At 38.6% G+C, this 18,350-nt stretch overlaps 1 protein-coding gene across 3 annotated transcripts in view; it reads left to right on the plus strand.

The window, feature by feature from the left end:
* The first annotated feature begins 1,059 nt into the window (after nucleotides 1-1,059).
* The window catches only part of ube3b (ubiquitin protein ligase E3B), a 23,347-nt gene continuing 6,056 nt past the window's right edge, over nucleotides 1,060-18,350 (plus strand). Inside the window, exons 1-10 of one of the 3 annotated variants that reach the window (XM_048611493.1) lie at nucleotides 1,060-1,233; nucleotides 3,156-3,349; nucleotides 4,502-4,670; nucleotides 7,223-7,343; nucleotides 8,329-8,388; nucleotides 9,449-9,553; nucleotides 10,053-10,149; nucleotides 11,031-11,116; nucleotides 11,886-11,968; nucleotides 16,179-16,284. In XM_048611493.1, the coding sequence (XP_048467450.1) occupies nucleotides 4,510-4,670; nucleotides 7,223-7,343; nucleotides 8,329-8,388; nucleotides 9,449-9,553; nucleotides 10,053-10,149; nucleotides 11,031-11,116; nucleotides 11,886-11,968; nucleotides 16,179-16,284 (819 nt within the window). In that variant the 5' untranslated portion in view covers nucleotides 1,060-1,233; nucleotides 3,156-3,349; nucleotides 4,502-4,509. Of the gene's footprint in view, nucleotides 1,234-1,266; nucleotides 1,525-3,155; nucleotides 3,350-4,501; nucleotides 4,671-7,222; nucleotides 7,344-8,328; nucleotides 8,389-9,448; nucleotides 9,554-10,052; nucleotides 10,150-11,030; nucleotides 11,117-11,885; nucleotides 11,969-16,178; nucleotides 16,285-18,350 lie in introns of those variants that run through there. The other 2 variants (XM_048611494.1, XM_048611495.1) reach the window with 2 other exon arrangements.

Below are 18,350 nucleotides of genomic sequence, written 5' to 3' on the forward strand. Positions count from 1 at the left end.
TACTAAAATAGAAGATTTTAGAGAAGAAAGGTTACGAAGTAGATCAGATAGATTGCTTTCAATGCAGGCCATGGGGTGCGGGAAATAAGTGCAAGTGGATTAAAGATAGTTCAGGATGTCATATGGTGCATTTTCAAACAAAGACAGATTAATGCCTAGAATTGTCTCCCTTATGAGGTAGGGACACCAACTTTGATTAAATGTATTCATGGAAATTTCAACATATGACTTGCCCCTAGTTGGCCAAGACATCCTGATACTGACACACTGCCTTCCTGTGCTGGAATCCAAAAAGGTTCATCATCCAATTAGAAAATACTTGACTGTCAGTCCTTTTTTCAGGCAATTTTCAATTCTTTTACAAAGAGAATTTAAAGAAAAAACCCAAAAAGTCCGGTTTTAAAATCGAATAACCAGTGAAACTGCCAAATAATACATACTGGTTCGATTGTTTTGTATACTTCAAAATGGAGCTTGAGTACAACCAGTACATTCATTTCTAAGATAACAAGGTGTAGAGCTGGATGAACACAGCAGGCCAAGCAGCATCAGAGGAACAGGAAAGCTGACGTTTCGGGTCGAGACCCTTCTTAATTATTGTTTTTTGACTGTTTTTTCATGCATTCACCAGCAGCATCTGAAAGATTAATTATCAATCCAGGAAAGATTGGCTTGCCAACCATCCTTATGGGGGCATTGAGGGCTCTTCAAGAAGAAATTAGATAGGGCTCATATGGTGTATCATGAACCAACTGGCTCCCTCATTTCTGGGATTTCAAGTCATGTCATTCCGTGGGAAAAGGGCAAGCGGGGAGGGAGGAGGTGGGTTTTGGGAAAGTCACAAAAATTCAAACAACAGACGTCTACGTGTTTAATCGAGCGAGTTTGCAAATCTCTCTAACTGATTAACTCACTGACAAATCGAGGCGCTGGGACCTTTACCAAGATGGCGGGGTCTTCCACCTCCATCAAAGCCTCCTGTCCAATCAGGACAGCAAACCGTCGTGTGAGCATGCGCAGTCAGCCGTAGACTGTGAAAATGCGACCGCAGTGTCTTTCTGACCCGGAACAGGAAGTGGACTCGCTGCTGGAGTTGTGCTTGTTATGAAAGAAAGGAGCTTGGGTTTAAAGAGTCTGTGTTAACACAAGGAAATCGCCATTATTATCAGCAATAATAATATGTTAGGTCATTCACATGCCAGAAAGATGAGAAGCCCGGGAGCACAAAAGGAGGTTGTGGCCTTTTTTCATTGTTCGTTAAATTCCGTCTTGATTTCTAAGACGTGAGATCGATTTCTTATGTGATTGTTTTGTCTCCTGTGAAGAGAGTGTAACTTTTGTCCATATGCACAGCAATTTGTCTGACATTGACAATCCTGCATTTCGCACTGTTAACGAAAGATATTTGCTACCTAAAATCGTTCTGACAGCTTGTGCTATTCCTTTCGAAAGGTGTAAGCAATCGTGCATGCAGTAATCTATGTGGATATTTTCTAAACAATGCCTTTAATTGGACCTTTTCTAGTAAGTTTTCTAATATACTGGTGTGTCTTTTGTTCCATAATGTAATGTGGCTGAGGTTACCATGAAGGACTCTCCTCCTCAATCTGTCCCCTCGCCTGAGGCATAGTGACCCTCAGGTTAAACCATTACCAGTCGTCTCTCTTTAATGAGAGAGCAGCTTATTGTCCAGTAAGACTATGATAACTTTACCTTTTCCTTTTATATGTAACAGTTGTATATGTTTTATAATAAAAAGCATATTTAGACCTTAATAAAAATTGACATGAAATGTGCAAGATGACTTAAACAATACTAGTCCTGTAGATAAAATAATATTGTCACATTTATTTCTATGATATATTTAATTATCTAGTATAGCTCATATAGAGTTACAAATTTAATGAATATATCACATGCACAGTAAAAATTAAAACTTGAAAGTATATCATAAAACTTTAAAATGTTTTAGATTTTTGCATGCCCAAATCTGGATTAAATCTTTAAAGAATTCCTGTCATTTGTAGTGGGGTCACTAGAATTTCAGAAAGCATATTGGTGGCTGCATTAAGATTATGTTCAACATCTGTCTGTATTATGACAAACAACCAATCAATAGATGATTTAGTGTCTCAAAGTGTTTGGTTTAGGATGTACAACACTACTTTTTTTAAAAAATGGTGATGTTGTAAGCCTGTCACTGATGTTTTGAGATGAGCATCATACACATGGGTTCGTTTGATTTCCATAACCCTTCTTCCAACACCGTCCTTTTTAATAAGCTGACTGACAACACTGATAATGGACCTCTGGGAATGATTGCAAGCTTGCAGAGATTCAGATATTCATAAACAATGTGGTCCATTGATATAAATTTGAAATACTTAATTGTTCTGTATGTCAGAAATCACTTCTAATCACTATCAAGTACAAGTTAATTCCTAACTTGCAAAATTTGATCCCTTCAAAACAACAGTGGTATCCCTACACTGCATGTGTGTGTGTACATGCATGAGTACATCCTAATATGTGTATTCAATCATGACCCTCTAGATTAGTGTCACTAGGTCTGCAGTATGAACTTTTGTGAAAATAAACAGTATGGAAATATGCCTAGATGGTCAATTAAAGCAGTGGAACCATACAATAATTATACATGTACACATACAAAACTATGCTGTACTTAGAAGCAGTTTAGAGATGTTAAAAACTATTAAACATTTGATGCAAAAACAATGAGCTGGTGATGACTATGAAATACATCAAGTCTATGAAATATATCGTCATCAGTGGTGATTTATGCAAATCCAATCATAGTTCTTAAATGGGAGATGAATAAACACTTAAAAATATGTTAGCAGGAAAGTGGAGCTAGGTTGGTTAGCATCAGTGTAAAACTTGCAGTGATGTTGCATAGTAATGAAAATGTTACACACTGTTTATATTTGCATGATTCTTCAAGCTCGCATCAGCTGTACCTGTTTACCTTACACTAGTTGCTTATTGGGCTTGAATATTTGGAAGTTAATAATCAACTCAATACTATATTGGCCAGAAGCCACTTCAGATTTTAACTTCTTGCCATCATAACAAGTACAATGTCTGTGCTCTTGGATGTGTTTCAACTTCTCTGACATATTTTATTCTTTCTTAAGGTTTCAATGTGTCAAGACAAGTAGATAGCAATTTTGCTCTGAGAAGATGGATTTGCAGTGATGCAGAATTTTTCTGTTATCAACATACAGTACCAGTTCACTCCAGGTCCTTCAGTGTCTGAATGACTACCTCATGTCTGTGCGCTGGGACTGATAAACTGATTTCCAGTCTCAGACAGCACAACACAGTTCAGGTAAACTTGTGCTTTCCTTTATTGACAGTTTGTCCACATTGTTAACTTTGGCTTGACAGAGAATTAAAGAGTCACTGTTTCTGACAATATACTGTTTAACTAGCCATAAGGTTTGTGGACAGTGCCAAAATGAGTTTCCTTTTTACCTTTTACTGGAAGTCAGATATATAAGAAAGAAAATATGTGCAGTATTTTAGAGCTTAAAGAATCATCATAAGGTCAGAAGTGTACATATTTGCTTATGAGTGCACAACATTCAGCACCATTCACAAATTTTCAGGTATTAACGCAGTTCACTTTCAAGTGCAACAAATTCTGAACAATGTCCAGGCTTGGGCTGACAAGTGGCAACTAACATCCGCTTCACACAAATGCCAGGCAATGACCATCTCCAATAAGAAACAATCTAACTCCACCCCTTGACTTTCAGTGATGTTACTATCACTGAATCCCCCACTCTCAACATCCTTGGGGTTACCATAAACCAGAAACTCAACTGGACTCACCATGTAAACACAGTGGCTACAAGAGCAGGTCTGAGGGCTAGGAATACTGCAGCAAGTAACTCACCCCCTGACTCCTCAAAGCCTATCCACCATTTACAAGGCACAAGTCAGGATGAATATTCCCCACTTGCCTGGATGGGTGCAGCTCCAACAACACTCAGGAAGCTTGATACCATCCAGACCAAAGTAGCCCGCTTGATAGGCACCACCTCCATATGCATCCATTCCCTCCACCGCTGATGCTCAGTCACAGCAATGCATACTATCTACAAGATGCACTCGGAAATTTATCGAAGATCCTCAGACAGCATCTTCCAAACTCACAACCACTTCCATCTGTGAGGCCAAGGGCAACGGATGCATGGGAACACGACCGCCTTCAAGTTCCTCTCCAGGCAACTCATCTAATTCTGACTTGGAAATATATCGCTGTTCCTTCACTGACACTGGGTCAAAATCCTGGAATTTCCTTCATAAGTGCATTGAGGGTCAACTTAGAGCACGTTCAAGAGACAGACATTAACAGTCTGGTCTCAGCAGATCAATACTATTTCAGAATATCATGTTATACTGTTGATCACTAGCGTTTGGTGGTGGGTAAGAAAGAAAATTCTTAAAAAAGATTCTGTCGTTACTTTGTTCACAGGAGTAACAATGTTTAGCACCACACAAACTTCCAAAACTCAGTTCCTGGACAAAGCCCGGGCAGCTCGAGAGGAGAGGAAAGGGCAGAAGGAACGTGAACGAGCGACTATTCAGATTCAGGCGGTCGTCAGGAGGTACCTCTGTAGGTGTCGGCTACTTCGAGAAATCAGGTCAATTTTTTTTTGCAAGAATCTTTGTAACAATGTCATGTTCAAAAGACAAATAGAGAGCAGAGAATAATATAGAAATGGTAGGATAACATTGTTTTAGAAACAAACAAATTCCCAATAAAAGTCAAAACAGTCAAGGTCTTAGCAACATCTGCAAGCTTTATAGAACCAAAGACCATCCAAGACTCTCAAACCTGTGGAAACTCTTCTAAAACCTCAGTATGTTCCTCATGGAGTTTTCAGGCTTTTAATTCTGGCCCCACTGCTACATCCCAACATGTAGTGTGGGTCACAGGTGTCTCCCACAGGATTTTAAAAAAAACACACTCACCAAAGTGTCCTGGGAAAGCAATAAGACAATAAAATGTAGGAGCTGAAGCAGGCCATTCAACACAAGACTCTGCTCTGCCATCAATGAGATCACGGCTAATTTAATAATCTACGACTCCGCTTTCCTGCTTTATCCCCATACCCCTTCACTCCTTTACTGATTAACAATCTGTCTATTCAGCCTTGAATATTCTTAATAATCCAGCCTCCTGGGAGACCCCTAACTCTGAGATTATGATCTCTGGTTCTAAATTCTCCCAAAAGAGGAAATGACCTTTCTGCATCTATCCTATAAGGGGACCACACCTAAAGAGAGGGAATGGCCTAGTGGTATTATCGCTAGACTATTAATCCAGAAACTTGGTTAACGTTCTGGGGACCTGGGTTCAAATCCTGCCATGGCAGATGGTGGAATTTAAGTTCAACAAAGAATCTGGAACTAAGAGTCTAATGATCGTGAATTCATTGTCGATTGTTGGGAAAACCCATCCGGTTCACTGATGTCCTTTAGAGAAGGAAACTGCCAACCTTAACTGGCCTGACCTACATGTGATCCTGTTAACCACAGCAATGTGGTTGATTCTTAACTGCCCTCTGGACGATTAGGGAAGAACAGATAATGGTGGCCTAGCCAGACATATCCACATCCCATGAGTGAACAAAAAAAAAACCGGTTCCCATCATTCAAGCTGTGGTCTAACTAATGCCCAGTATAGATTTAGAGAAACTTCCCTATTTTTATACTCTGCTCCCTTTGATATAAAAGCCAACAGTCCATTTGCCATCTGCTGAACTTCGATGCAAACATTTTGTGCTTCATGCATGAAGATCCCCAATTCATCTGTGCTGCAGCTTTTTGCAGTCTATCTTCATTTAAATAATATTCACCTCTTCTGTTCTTCCTGATACAGGTCATAATCTCATATTTTCTTACATAATATTCTATCTGGCAAGTTTATGCACAGTCACTTAACCTGCTTATATCATTCTGCAGCCTCTTTTGCGTCATCCTCACCAATTGTGTTCTCACACATTTTTGTGTCATCTGTAAACTTAGCAATAGTATATTCACTTCTGTTGTCCAAGTCATTAATACTTTGTAAATAATGTGGCCTCAGCACTGATCCCTATGACACTCCACTAGTAGCAGGTTGCCATCCTGAAAAATGCTCCCTTTATCCAAACTCTGTCTTTTACCAGTCAGCTAATCCTTTATCCATGTTGATGTGCTATTCTCAACACCATTGGCTCTTATCTTATTAAATAGCTTAATATGCAGTACCTTATTGAATGCCTTTTGGAAATTGAACCAGCAGTAAACCTCCCTTGTCCCCTAACTCCTCAACCAAAAAAAAACGGTAATTTTTGCCGGAAAGCAGAAAATGAAACACAAAAACAACCTGTTCAAAAAGTGAAAAATGTATACAAGACAAAATAAGTTATATAACTTAGTAAGAAAAAAAGTTGTTAGGTAGTTATCCAGATGACCTTGGGTCTATAGTTTTGTTTGGTTCAATTAATATCACATTATTCACCAATGGGAATAATTTGTTACACATGAGTAATTTTATCTATTCAGAGCTGAGCTTTTTCAAACTTAAATATATTACATATTCAAATAACAATTATAATATGCATAAATTTCTAAAGCCCCTAATGCCCTGTGTAGCACAATCTTTGCAGAGCTTGTGGTTTGGTTGTTGAATTAACTGACCTCAATTGAGCTTGTTATAATGGGCCTGAATGGGAACAAGGGGCAGAAAGTGTTGGACATTATTCTCATTCGACTGTCTAGTAAGACAACTGTGGATGTTGGGTAAAACATTGTCTATATTTTGCATAGACTAAAAATTATCGATGGAAATGGACAGTTAAAAAAGCAAGTTTTTAAATGGAACCCTGTTGGCATGACTGCATTTTCATCAGGATATTTTGAGCAATGCGTCTTCAAGGGTTTTTGGAATCGTAGCACTTCCGCCTTTCGTAGATGCTGCTTAGTTCAGCAAGAATGTTGTGACTTAAATTCATTGCCATGCATCTTTAATCTGTTCTGTTTCTCTTCCTTTATTAGACCTCAGTCCTTAAAATGTTTAGCAATTTGGCCTTGATATTAGGCTTCATAAAACTAAACCATAAGTGTCATCTCTTCGACAGCCACTTGTATATTTTGCTTTTTGAAAATTTCATCAGCATTGTTTAATTGGGTGATGTTTCCTTTACAGGTTGGAAGTTGATGATTTTTTTGATACCTATGAAGCAAATTCATCAAAAAGAAGTGCACTTGCTTTATTTAAAATCACGAGGAAGTTTCTGTTTGTGTATCACATGAAGGAAGATAAAGATGTGAGTGGCAGGTTACTGCAGTCAGTTCTGTGGCCTTGGATGGGGAGGGAGAATTCACTAGTTTGTCGTCGTTTCAGCCTTGTTGTTCTTTTTAAAATTTTATTGTTTATCGGGGTTAAGAAATTAAAGTTCTAATTTATTCTGGTGGTTTGCAAGAGGGTCAGATTTCTAATATTTCAGTTAAAGTAATCCCGAAGATTGTTAAAGTTCTCGGACTTGCATTTAAAACAGATGGACAATTTGTTCCAAGGTCAGAGGAGTGTCTGGGAAGCAGGGGAAACATTACTCTGAGCTCTACAGGATGTAATTTATGACTGGGGCTGGGGCAGAGGTGAAAGAGCTTTGTCCTAATTAATGTTATGACCAATCAGACAATTCTAGTGCTGACATCAAGTATCTGAACTTTTCTGTTCCTCAAAATGTCAGACTCTCATGGTGTTGAGCACAAAATTCTCATAAATCTTGCAACTCTGGGAACTGATGCACCATGAAGTCACATATGTACAACCTGTAAGAGATTTCCTTTTAGGTCAGCATGTTGTTGCTGTATGAATGTATAATTGCAAGTTTCACTTCATCGTTCCCCATTTGCTGGAATATTGGTCCTAGCTAAGCCATCATTAAGTTACAAGCATAGTCTACTGACTGCATCCTATAGCTGCCAATGCCTTAAGTGCGACCTCCTATTGTTGAAAATGAGAGAAGGCCTTATTTACACCTCCATTGTACATCAAAACGAACTAAATTTTAACTTCTTGTGCTAACAAACTGTGAAACCGGGGAATCAAGATTTTGCCAAACATGTACCAAGTATGGCATAGGCATTGCAAAGTTCATCCTACTAGTCACTGCATAGGAGATCAATAATTTGTCTATGGAAATTTGGAAAACCAATTGTCAAGGCTCAAAGTTTTGTGCATATCCTACCCTCTATTCTCTATATCTGCATAGGTTGTTTGATTAATGTGTTGTTATATCTTCCCAGAGACTTCAGAAGCTGTGTCGCTGTATCCTTAACAGCATGGAAGTAGAGAATGAGTCCAAGGTTTGTATATACTCATACAGACTTCAAATGTGTTACTTCTTTCTTGCTGTGGTTTAGTTGATAAATATTTCACCCAATGTGGATCACAATCAGACAGGCAAACAAGATCATATTCAATTCCTAGCCATATGGTGTTCCACAGAATTTTAATCTGTATTGCCATCAACTTCTCCATGAAAACTGACAGCCAATGGCCTTTGCCATCATTCTAGTCTCAAATTATTCACCATATTGGATTAGTAAACTTCAGGAAACAACAAACTTTAACTTGATCACTCCTGTCAATGGCCATCACAGGTCTGTAATTCACCCCTATTTCCCTACGATGCTAAATATTTTCCAGGTATGTTGCAATTTGGGAAGGGCACTATCTAGAATAGTACAGACACAAGAACTTGGAAACAACTGAGAAGTGCTAGTGTTACAACTGAGCCAGACGCTTCTGTCATTTAAATACCACACACATCCTTAGTAAAGTGTGTTTGTAACAACCTACCTTCAGGAAAACAAACTGCACTTAAGCCACTGATACGTTGTCCCTGTGATGCAGTTGTTTCACAACTTAAATAAATTTAAGATTTCAGCTAAATGTAAATTAGTATTAATGTTTTATGAAAGCAATAGAAGAGCTGCGTCTTGGAATTTCGTAGAAAATGGAGTGGCTGAAGTTTATATTGCTTATTTTGGATATGAATATAACAAATGGAAATATTTGAAGTTTTACCCTTACAGTCCTGCAGAATATCAGGCTGCGAGTTCACCACATTGTATCTCACCATGTTTGTGTCTCACACGTTCACACAGCCAAAGTCAGCATTGTATGAAGTATTCATAGACATCTTTGCTTTTTACCAAATTTTATTGGCAGAATGTTAAGCAAGATATGGACAGTGCAATTAATTTATGCATTTACAGTTTTCTTTTTAATATGTTGCTGCATATTTAGCAGTATGACAGACTTGTATTCCTCTACAAGTGTTCTCAATTTTTAATTTGGAACAGCATTATGAATCGATGTTGCCTTTTAAAATATTTTTTCAAATTTCGTGACTATTTGCAGGTCTGGTATGTATCATTGGCACTCTCCAAAGATCTCACCCTGCTATGGATAAAACAAGTTAAAGACCTCCTCTGGCTCTGCTGTGAGTTTCTGAAGCAGTTGAAGGTAAATTGAAACCTACACATGTAAATTTCTGTATGTGGAGAGGAGGGGGCTGCAGTTCAAACTAAATTGCTCATTCAAAAAATAATTACTGCTTTGTTTTCAGTTGGCAATAGACAAGTATTTACTAAGCATGTTTTTCCAACATTTTCTTTTGTACTGAGGTACCGCTGGGTCCCTGTCACTGAGCCAGGTGCTCCTGTCATTTAAATGATATTCAAATTCTCACAGAAACATACTTGTAACAACATATCCAAAGGGGAAAGAAAATTAGTGAAAAGACATTGATGTGTGATGCATTGCTTCTGTAATTCAGTTGTTTCACAAGTGAAATAAAATAAAATGTCAGCTAAAAATAAAATTGATATTCAAGTATTATGAAAGCAGTAGAGCAGCTGCCTCTTGGAATTTAATAAAAAATGGATCAGTTCAAATTAAGTTTGCTTAATTAAGGTAAGGATTTAATTAACAGATGGAAATATTTTAAGTTTTTTTCTTGCAGTCTGATATTCTGCAAGACTGCAAGCTCATCACATTGTATCTCACCGTGCTGGTCACATTCACAGACACCTCAACCTGGAAAATACTGAGAGGGAAAGGTCAGTGGCAAAAACAACCTCTCTAGTTCATGCAGTAATTAACTAATAACTAGACCTTTTTAATCTAGATTTTGTTCAGGACTTCTGAGGTGCAGGTAATTAGTTCCTACCTATTTTTGATTTTTTTTTGTGGGTTCTGTATTTCTCCCCTTTCTCTTGGATTTTGGCTGATCAGTGCCTCTGCTCATATGTCCAACTTTCAAGCTGTGCTTAGGTCCTATATAACAATAGCCCAGTGATTTTAGTTCATATGTATCCTCTTCCACTGAAGAATTGTTTTTCTCTTCTATCAGCACAACTGAAATTAAGTAGGTAACTGCAAAAGAAACTCAAATGTCAACTATTATAAAAGTAGGAAAAGAGTAAATTAGTATCACATTTTCTATTTCAGTTGATGTAATTGGAATCACTGGATAAACTGGATGCACAATATTATCACGAGCCCCTATGAACATTTTTTTGCTGCAACTTACTTTTCTTCCCTCTAGTTTCTTCTTCCGCTATCCTCTTGAAAATGCTGACTTGTGCTGGAGAATAGAGATGGAGAGAAAGATCAGAAGTAAGAACACAAACTGATTGTTCACCTTCCATCCTCTGATCAAAAACATTGGACCGACATTTTAAAGTTCCAACTGCTCATTCAGCACAAGTGGAGAATTAAAACTAAGCATTTTGTAGAGGCCAGCACATTTATTGATTTATAATTTGGAATTTGTTTGTATATAGGTTTAGTCAGGCAAGTAGGCAACATACCTAAGAAATAGTAATTTTGATTTGTGACTTTGGTTAAATGATATTTAAGGGTGTCACACTTTTGGACAGTATAGAGATTTAGTGAACTTGTTCATGTTGCCAATACCATTGATTTTTCTTGCTAACAGGAGAAGTCCTGAGGCCTGCCATGAATCACATCTGTGCAAACATCATGGGGCATCTCAATCAAAAGGGATATTACACAGTGCTACAGGTTTGTTCAAAAGTGCTGCTTAAATTTGGTGTTTAAAAAAACCTAATTGTTGTAGCTACATCATGAAGGTTGAGTTGTGTCTGATTTTAAAAAAAAAATATATACTGTTGCCTGAATACCTATTAGGAGCAAAAACTCTTATCATCAGTTCAGAAGGTCTCCAAAAAGAAATGCTGAGAAATTCTCATGTACGGTTTCTTTTTGCTGTTTTTTATACTGGGATGTGGGCTTTGCTGGCAAGTCCTGCATTTGTTTCCCCATCCCTAATCACCTCTGAGAAGTTGGTAGTAAACTGTCTTCTTGAACCACTGCAGTCAGGTGTAGGTGTATCTGCCATGCTATTAGGTAGAGAGTTCTAGGATTTTGACTCTGTTGAAGAAGGAATGTTACCGTACTTCTAAGCCAAGATAACATGTGGCTTGAAGAGAAACTTACAGGTAACAGGCGTGCACCCACTGTCCTAGGTGGTAGAGAGTATGGATTTGGTAGATTTTGAAGGAAGCTTATTGAGCTGCTGTGCACTGTCCCACAGGGCTACTGTCTGCTTCCCTAATATGAGACAGTATAGATTGTTTGTTTTAGACTATGCATAATGACCAACAAGCCTGATTAGTTTAACCAGCTAAAACAGGGCTGTTTATCAGATGCAGCAGCTTAAAGTCTGCCTTTACAGGCATGCACAAGTTAAAATTGATTTCACTGTGTGAATGGAAAATATAGTATCCAGAGTTTTTACTTGGTAATGGAAAATAAGTTTCTTTATCCCCAGATATTGTTAACAAATGGACTGGCAAGATCAAAACCTTCTTTGTCCAAAGGCACTTTAACAGCTATTTTCACCCTTGCATTACGGTAAGGGAACTTTCATTCAGATCAAACTTCATTTCTGATACGGCTTGCCATAAAGATGGCAGTTAAACTTTCTACAAGAGAAGTAACACTTAAGAGATGAATCAGTCTTTTTGGAAAGGCTACATCAACAATGCAAAAAAATTCTTAATTGATTGTTTTACTTGTACCTCTTACGGACATTAAGTATGATACAAGTATTCTTCTTCGGTCATTGGTACTTCAGTGCAGCTAATGGCTATGTGCAGGCCATCTCCTCAAGCTGTAACTGTGGTTTGGTGTACCTCTGGATCTCGATTTGTGGTCTACTCCATTGTAGAGTGCAGAGGAATCATTTTTGGTGCCTCACCTTTTATTATTCTCCAGTAAAAGACAAGGGAAGGTTTTAGGAGGCATCTTCCTTCAAACAACTAAGGAGTTATATTAAAACTCATTTATTTTTCCTTACCTTCCTATGCCTGTTCTGTATTTTGAAATTGTGCCCAGTAGCATTCATTGAGGGTTCGCTATTCAAGGAAGTTCACTGGTATGAATCGAAGTCCCATTATTCTGATACAAATCATTGCACCATTTCTGACGGTAAACTTTGAGCAAGGCATTTGAAAAGGAAAATCTCTCATTTCATCCATCTTATTCCATCTTTCAGTAACATCAGACAATGATTCTCAGTGAATCATGTCTGAAATAACCACTCAGTTTGCCTGCCCTCTATCTTGCACACAGCACGATCCCAGTAATGAAATGAATGATGATGAATTTGTTTTTGGTGGTAGGTGAGGAAGTAATGTTGGCTAAAACACGCAGCTCAGTGCTCTATACTGATAGAATTTTGGTTTAATATGAAGGACACTGCTACCTGAATCTTGGAGATTATGTGCTAGAGTGTGTTTTGATCTCCAGAATCCTTTGACTCCTAGTAAGTAATTGTACCAACTGAGTCATGCTTTTGCAATGTATTGGTCTAGGTTGTCAGGGTTAACAAAAAGTTCAAATAGTTTTGTTTCAGATCAAATTAAAATCTGGATGTTCCCTGGAGTTGAAATGGAATGTCCTATTTCAAGAGCCTTAAGTTCTAGTGCCTAAGCTACTGCTGTCAAAGTAGCTGTTTCAATTTGCATGCATTCCAGCTATTTTCTCTCATGCTTAACAGATTGATAGCTTCTAGATGCAAGGCCATGTTTCCTGTGTGCTGAATATAAACATTAAATATTCTAGCATAGAAAGCTATATGATAAACAGTACTCTTCTTTCGGGATTTGTTGCATTTTAGGAATAGCACATTTTCTAGCTACAGGTCTTTCTGCATCATGACCAGACCACATAATATGAGCTGTAGACTAAAATTCAGCTTGATAAAAGAAGTAAGATTGTGCCTAAGTTCTAATACCTCAGAAACTCAAATTGTTCTTTTAAACCAGTTTACAATCCTTAAAGAAGTTTAAGGAACTTCAAGTAATTTCTATTATTTTTCCTGGAGGACTTCTATATGAAAAAAAAACAAGCCTGCGTTTTCTACTAACTTCTTCCCAAATAGTACTGCAGCAAATTAGTATTTCATGTAAGCCAATGAAAGACTCCAGTATTTATTTCTCAGTAAACATCTATACCAGCTGATGAACTTACCAGGCTGTTTCATATTCTATTCTTTCTGAAGCATTTGATGAAGGAGAAATCATATGTCAATCTTACTTAATGTCAGATTTGTTGCAGAAAGCAACATTACTAATATCTGCCTCCTCCTTAACCAACTCCTAGAAGTCTCTGTGCTCAGGATACTTAATCAATCACTACCTGTGCATCCTTAACCTTAATAAGACAATTAATATACCATTAAAATTCACCTTCTTAGTTTGGCAGCCCAATAATCAAGTTTCTAAACAATTGTAACTTTCTAGAGATAGCATAGAAACAAAATCGATAAATAAGTTCAAGATATAATATTTGTGTGCATAATTTAAGTTGACACTCTATTGTTCTATTGGTGTAGGTTGATTATTGAATGACATCAAGGACATTAATTGTGCAATTGGTGCCCTGTTAAGGGTTTCCTCCCATTGTCACTGTTATTAATCCAGTGGTTGGGGAGATCTCATCATGTGGGGGAGCCTGATGAGCATTCTTGTGCAAGTTTGATTGTGTGTTCCTGGGGTGAGAAGGCGCTTGTTCAGCTGTTTGCTGATATTATGACTCCACCCACCTGACGTCTCTGAGCTGTGAGGTTTCGCGGTGAGTGCCGTCGGTGCAGCAGTCGCTGCCTTCTCCTTCAGTTAGAGCTGCTGGCCTCTGATTGGCCGGAGGCTTTCACTGAGTGGGATGTCAACTTCCCAGGGTCCTTGATCCTGGCCAAGTCCTAACTCTGTCCAGTTAAATGCCTGAGTGGAATTTAGTTTAATTGCCCTTCCCTAGAAGAGGTGGTGTGGGGTTCCCATCAGCTGTCCAGCCAATTGGCAAATTTCCAATAAATCACCTCCAGTAAATCCAGTCCATTTTGTATAATATCCCTGAAGCACCTTGCACTATTTTATTACATGAATATAAACCAAAAGAACTGCGGATGCTGTAAATCAGGAGCAAAAACAGAAGTTGCTGGAAAAGCTCAGCAAGTCTGGCAGCATCTGAGAAGAACAAAATCAGAATTAACGTTTCGGGTCCGGTGACCCTTCCTCAGAACTGATGGTAGCTGAGAAGATGTTAGTTTATATGCAGAAAATAGGGAGGGGAATGGGGTAGGGACTAAACAATAGGATAAAGGATAGAGCCCGAAGAGAGAGAGCGAGAAGAGCAGTTGGATAGACAGAGGAATTGATAACTATCTAGTCAGGAGGGTGAATAGCTGTTAATGGGGACTGTTAGTGACTAACAACAGGTGGTGTGTAATGGCAGACTGTGTGATAACAAAGCCTGGTGTGTGGGGTAAGGGGCTAGGACATGGGAGAGTTTAGGCCCTAAAGTTATTGAACTCGATATTGAGTCCGGAAGGTTGCAGGGTCCTAAGCGGAAAATGGGGTGTTGTTCTTCCAGCTTGCATTGAGCTTTGCTGGAACACTGTAGAAAGCCAGAGTCAGAGATGTTGGCCAGTGAACAGTGTGGTGTGTTAAAGTGGCAGGCAACTAGAAGCTCAGGGTCTTTTTTACGAGCAGAAAGTAGATGTCCTGTGAAGCGGTCACCCAGTCTACACTTCGTTTCCCTAATATAGAGGAGACCACATTGTTAGTGGCGAATGCAGTAGATTAGATTCTGGGAAGCTATTTTGTTACAGGTGTTTTATAATTTTAAGTTGTAAAAAATAGTGACTCAAATCTTCCAGTCACTGAATCATTGAAGACCAGATGTATGACCAGAAGTGCATGCTTCAACCCTGCAGAAGTCTCGGTACTCTGAATTACATCAAAATTAAAGAGAAACTTCAACGTCCAATGGGCAATTTCTCTGCTTTCCAAGATCCTCTCTGCAAATCTTGGACTCTGTGTTGAAGTTGGAGACTTGGGATGAATGTGTGGAACTGAACAAATTATTTGACAAGGAAATGTTACAGGAAATCCTAGGCTAATTCCTGAGTAACTCCAGCACTAGCATCCTGCAACCGCACGTTTTCTATGCACCTCCCTGAACCTCCTACCGCAGCTCCCCCCCCCCCCCCCCCCCCAAGCCAACTTCATGTTTCTGATTCCCTGTGACCATACATCTTCTTACACCGCACCCCCATTACATGTCTCTGTCCTCCCGACCTGCCTGCCACAGTACCCACCTACACACTGTACCCATTCACTGACATTCATTAAGCCAGCGCTGCAAAGTGGAGTGCCCTGACTTCCCTCTGAATCTACAGCACAATGATGAAACTCTTTGAGGGTCACTGCAGTGCACATCTCTGTGAAAAATGAGCTCAGGAAATCTGGCAAGAAATGCAGTGCAGCTTTGAAGTTGAGGGAGATTCAAGCAGAGCAAAAATTTAATGATGATTGTTGCTTCTTGGAAAATCTGAACCATTGTATTTTATAATTAAAGTCAATCTCTAATTAGGGAGAAAGAAATAGTAGGATATGCCAATTGAATTAAATGATGAATTGGAGGAGACTTATGTTGGACATAAACTGGTTGGGACAAATGATCTGCTTCTTTGTTGTGAATTCCCTGTGTAATATTTTTGGTTTAATCAGTTTGTAGTCACATACATTTTTGTTTAAAGTTGTAGTTTACTTTCTTTTTTCAGCCCAGTGGTTGCTGCCCAATTCTCAGACAACCTGCTCCGTTCCTTTCTGCTGCACATCATGTCAGTCCCTGCACTGGTGACACATCTGTCTACATTAGTACCTGCGGTAAGAAGTCTCACAGCTAAAACTCTGCTTGCAACTTTTTATCCATTTATATAGATACCTTTCTACCCTATTATATTTTTGAAAAGTGTACTTTTTTCAACCAGCACTCCCTACTCCCCAGTTCGCCAAAGTCCCTTCAATTTTCAGTTTCTTCCAATGCATTTGTCAATGAGAACAGGATAGCTTACTGTCACTAAACCTCTATCAATTTCATTGAAAGAATGGCAGCAGTTAACAAATGGTGCCCACTCTTCCTTGTTCCCTTCAGAATGCTTGGCTAATATTAAAAAAGATCTGAAACTGTTATGCCTCACAGGGGCAGTGTGCTGGAAATCAAGTCCCCCTATTGCTGGAGACGTCACAAAAGTTGTAAAAAATTTAAAATGTATGCAGAATTCCCCAATTTACCTGACTTTTAGACTCAAGTTGATAAAAAGCATAGACTATGTTTGTGTACTTAACAAGAATTACTATTTATTACAAATAAATAGATTTTAGTTACAGTAAAACATTATGAACCTTTGGCATATAACCGTACTAGTTAAAACTATAACTCCCTTATAAATTTTCCCTACACACATACAGACAGCCACATATAAAATAAAAATGGATAATATGGGTGAGGGAAAGATTGCAAAAGCAGTGTTATGGTTCATGTCCCAGGGTTTGTTAAGATAATCCTTTTGGCTTGTCAAAACCTGCTGCTCCTTTATCTTCCTTCAGCTACTTTCACTTGCTTACAGAAAGCATAGGGTAGCTGGTTCGTGTACAAAGTCTCTGACTTATTTGTAATAACCACAGCTTACAATAACTGCTGAGGAAAAAAATAAATTAGCTTTCTTCATCTATCATAGGGAAAATATTAAAAGATTTTAAGGACCTTATAGCAGGGCACTTGGATAAGTTAAAGGTAATCAGGCAGAGCCAACATGGTTTGTCAAAGGGAAATTTTTCTTATTGAATTCCGGAAACAGTAACTTGTGCTCTGGCTAAAAGGGAACCAGTGTTGTACTTAGCTTTCCAAAAGGTATTTGATAAGGTGCCACTCAAAGTTTACAGCAGAAAATTAAAGCTCATGATTTTTAGGGTAACATAGTGGCATGGATAGAAGATTTGCTGGCTAACAGGAAGCAAAGAGTGGGAATACATGTGTCTTTTTCAGGCTGGCAGGATGTCACGAGTGGTGTGTGACAGGGGTCGGTGCTGGGGCCTCAGTTCTTTATAATTTATAAAAATGATTTAGGTGAAAGGACTGAAGTATGGTAGTTAAATTTGTTGATGACACAAACATAGATAGGAAAATGAGTTGTGAAGAGGACAGAAGGAGCCTAGAGAGGGATTTGATAGTTAAGTGAGTGGGCAAAGATCTAGCAAATAGAGTATAGTGTGGAAAATGTGAAATTGTCCATTTTGGCAGAAAGAATAAAAAAATGCATGTTATTGAAACGGTGAGATGTTGCAGAATTCTGAGATGCAGAGAGATCTGGGTGTCCTAGTGCATAAATCACAGAAGGCTATTATGCAGGTGCAGTAAGTAATCAGGAAAGCTAATAGAATGTTATGTTTTATTACAAGAGGAGCTGAATAGAAGAGTTAAGGAGGTTATGCTTCAGTTATGAAGGGCATTCATGAGTCTGCATCTTGTTTACTGTGTGCAGTCTGCCTTTGTACTTACAGAAGGATATTAATACGTTAGAAGCAGTTGAGAGGAGGTTTACCTGGAATGAGCAGATTGCCTTATGAAAACTAGGCCTGCATTCCCTCGAACTTAGAAGAGTGAAAGGTGATTTAATTGAAATATACAAGATCCTGAGGCAACTTGACTGGGTGGATGTGGAAAGGTCAAAACGCAGTGGATGCAGAATCGTTAAATATTTTTAAAGCACAGGTAGATACATTCTTGATTACCAAAGGGATGAAAGATTAATGGGGATATGCAGGAATGTAGGGTTGAGGTTAAAATCAGATCAGCCAGGATCTTACTGAATGGTGGAGTAGGCTCAAAGGGCCAAGCGGCCTACACACACACACACACACACACACACACACACACACACACACACACA

The sequence above is a fragment of the Rhincodon typus genome, chromosome 24, assembly GCF_021869965.1.
Source record: "Rhincodon typus isolate 14 chromosome 24, sRhiTyp1.1, whole genome shotgun sequence".
NCBI classification, from domain to species: Eukaryota; Metazoa; Chordata; class Chondrichthyes; order Orectolobiformes; family Rhincodontidae; genus Rhincodon; species Rhincodon typus.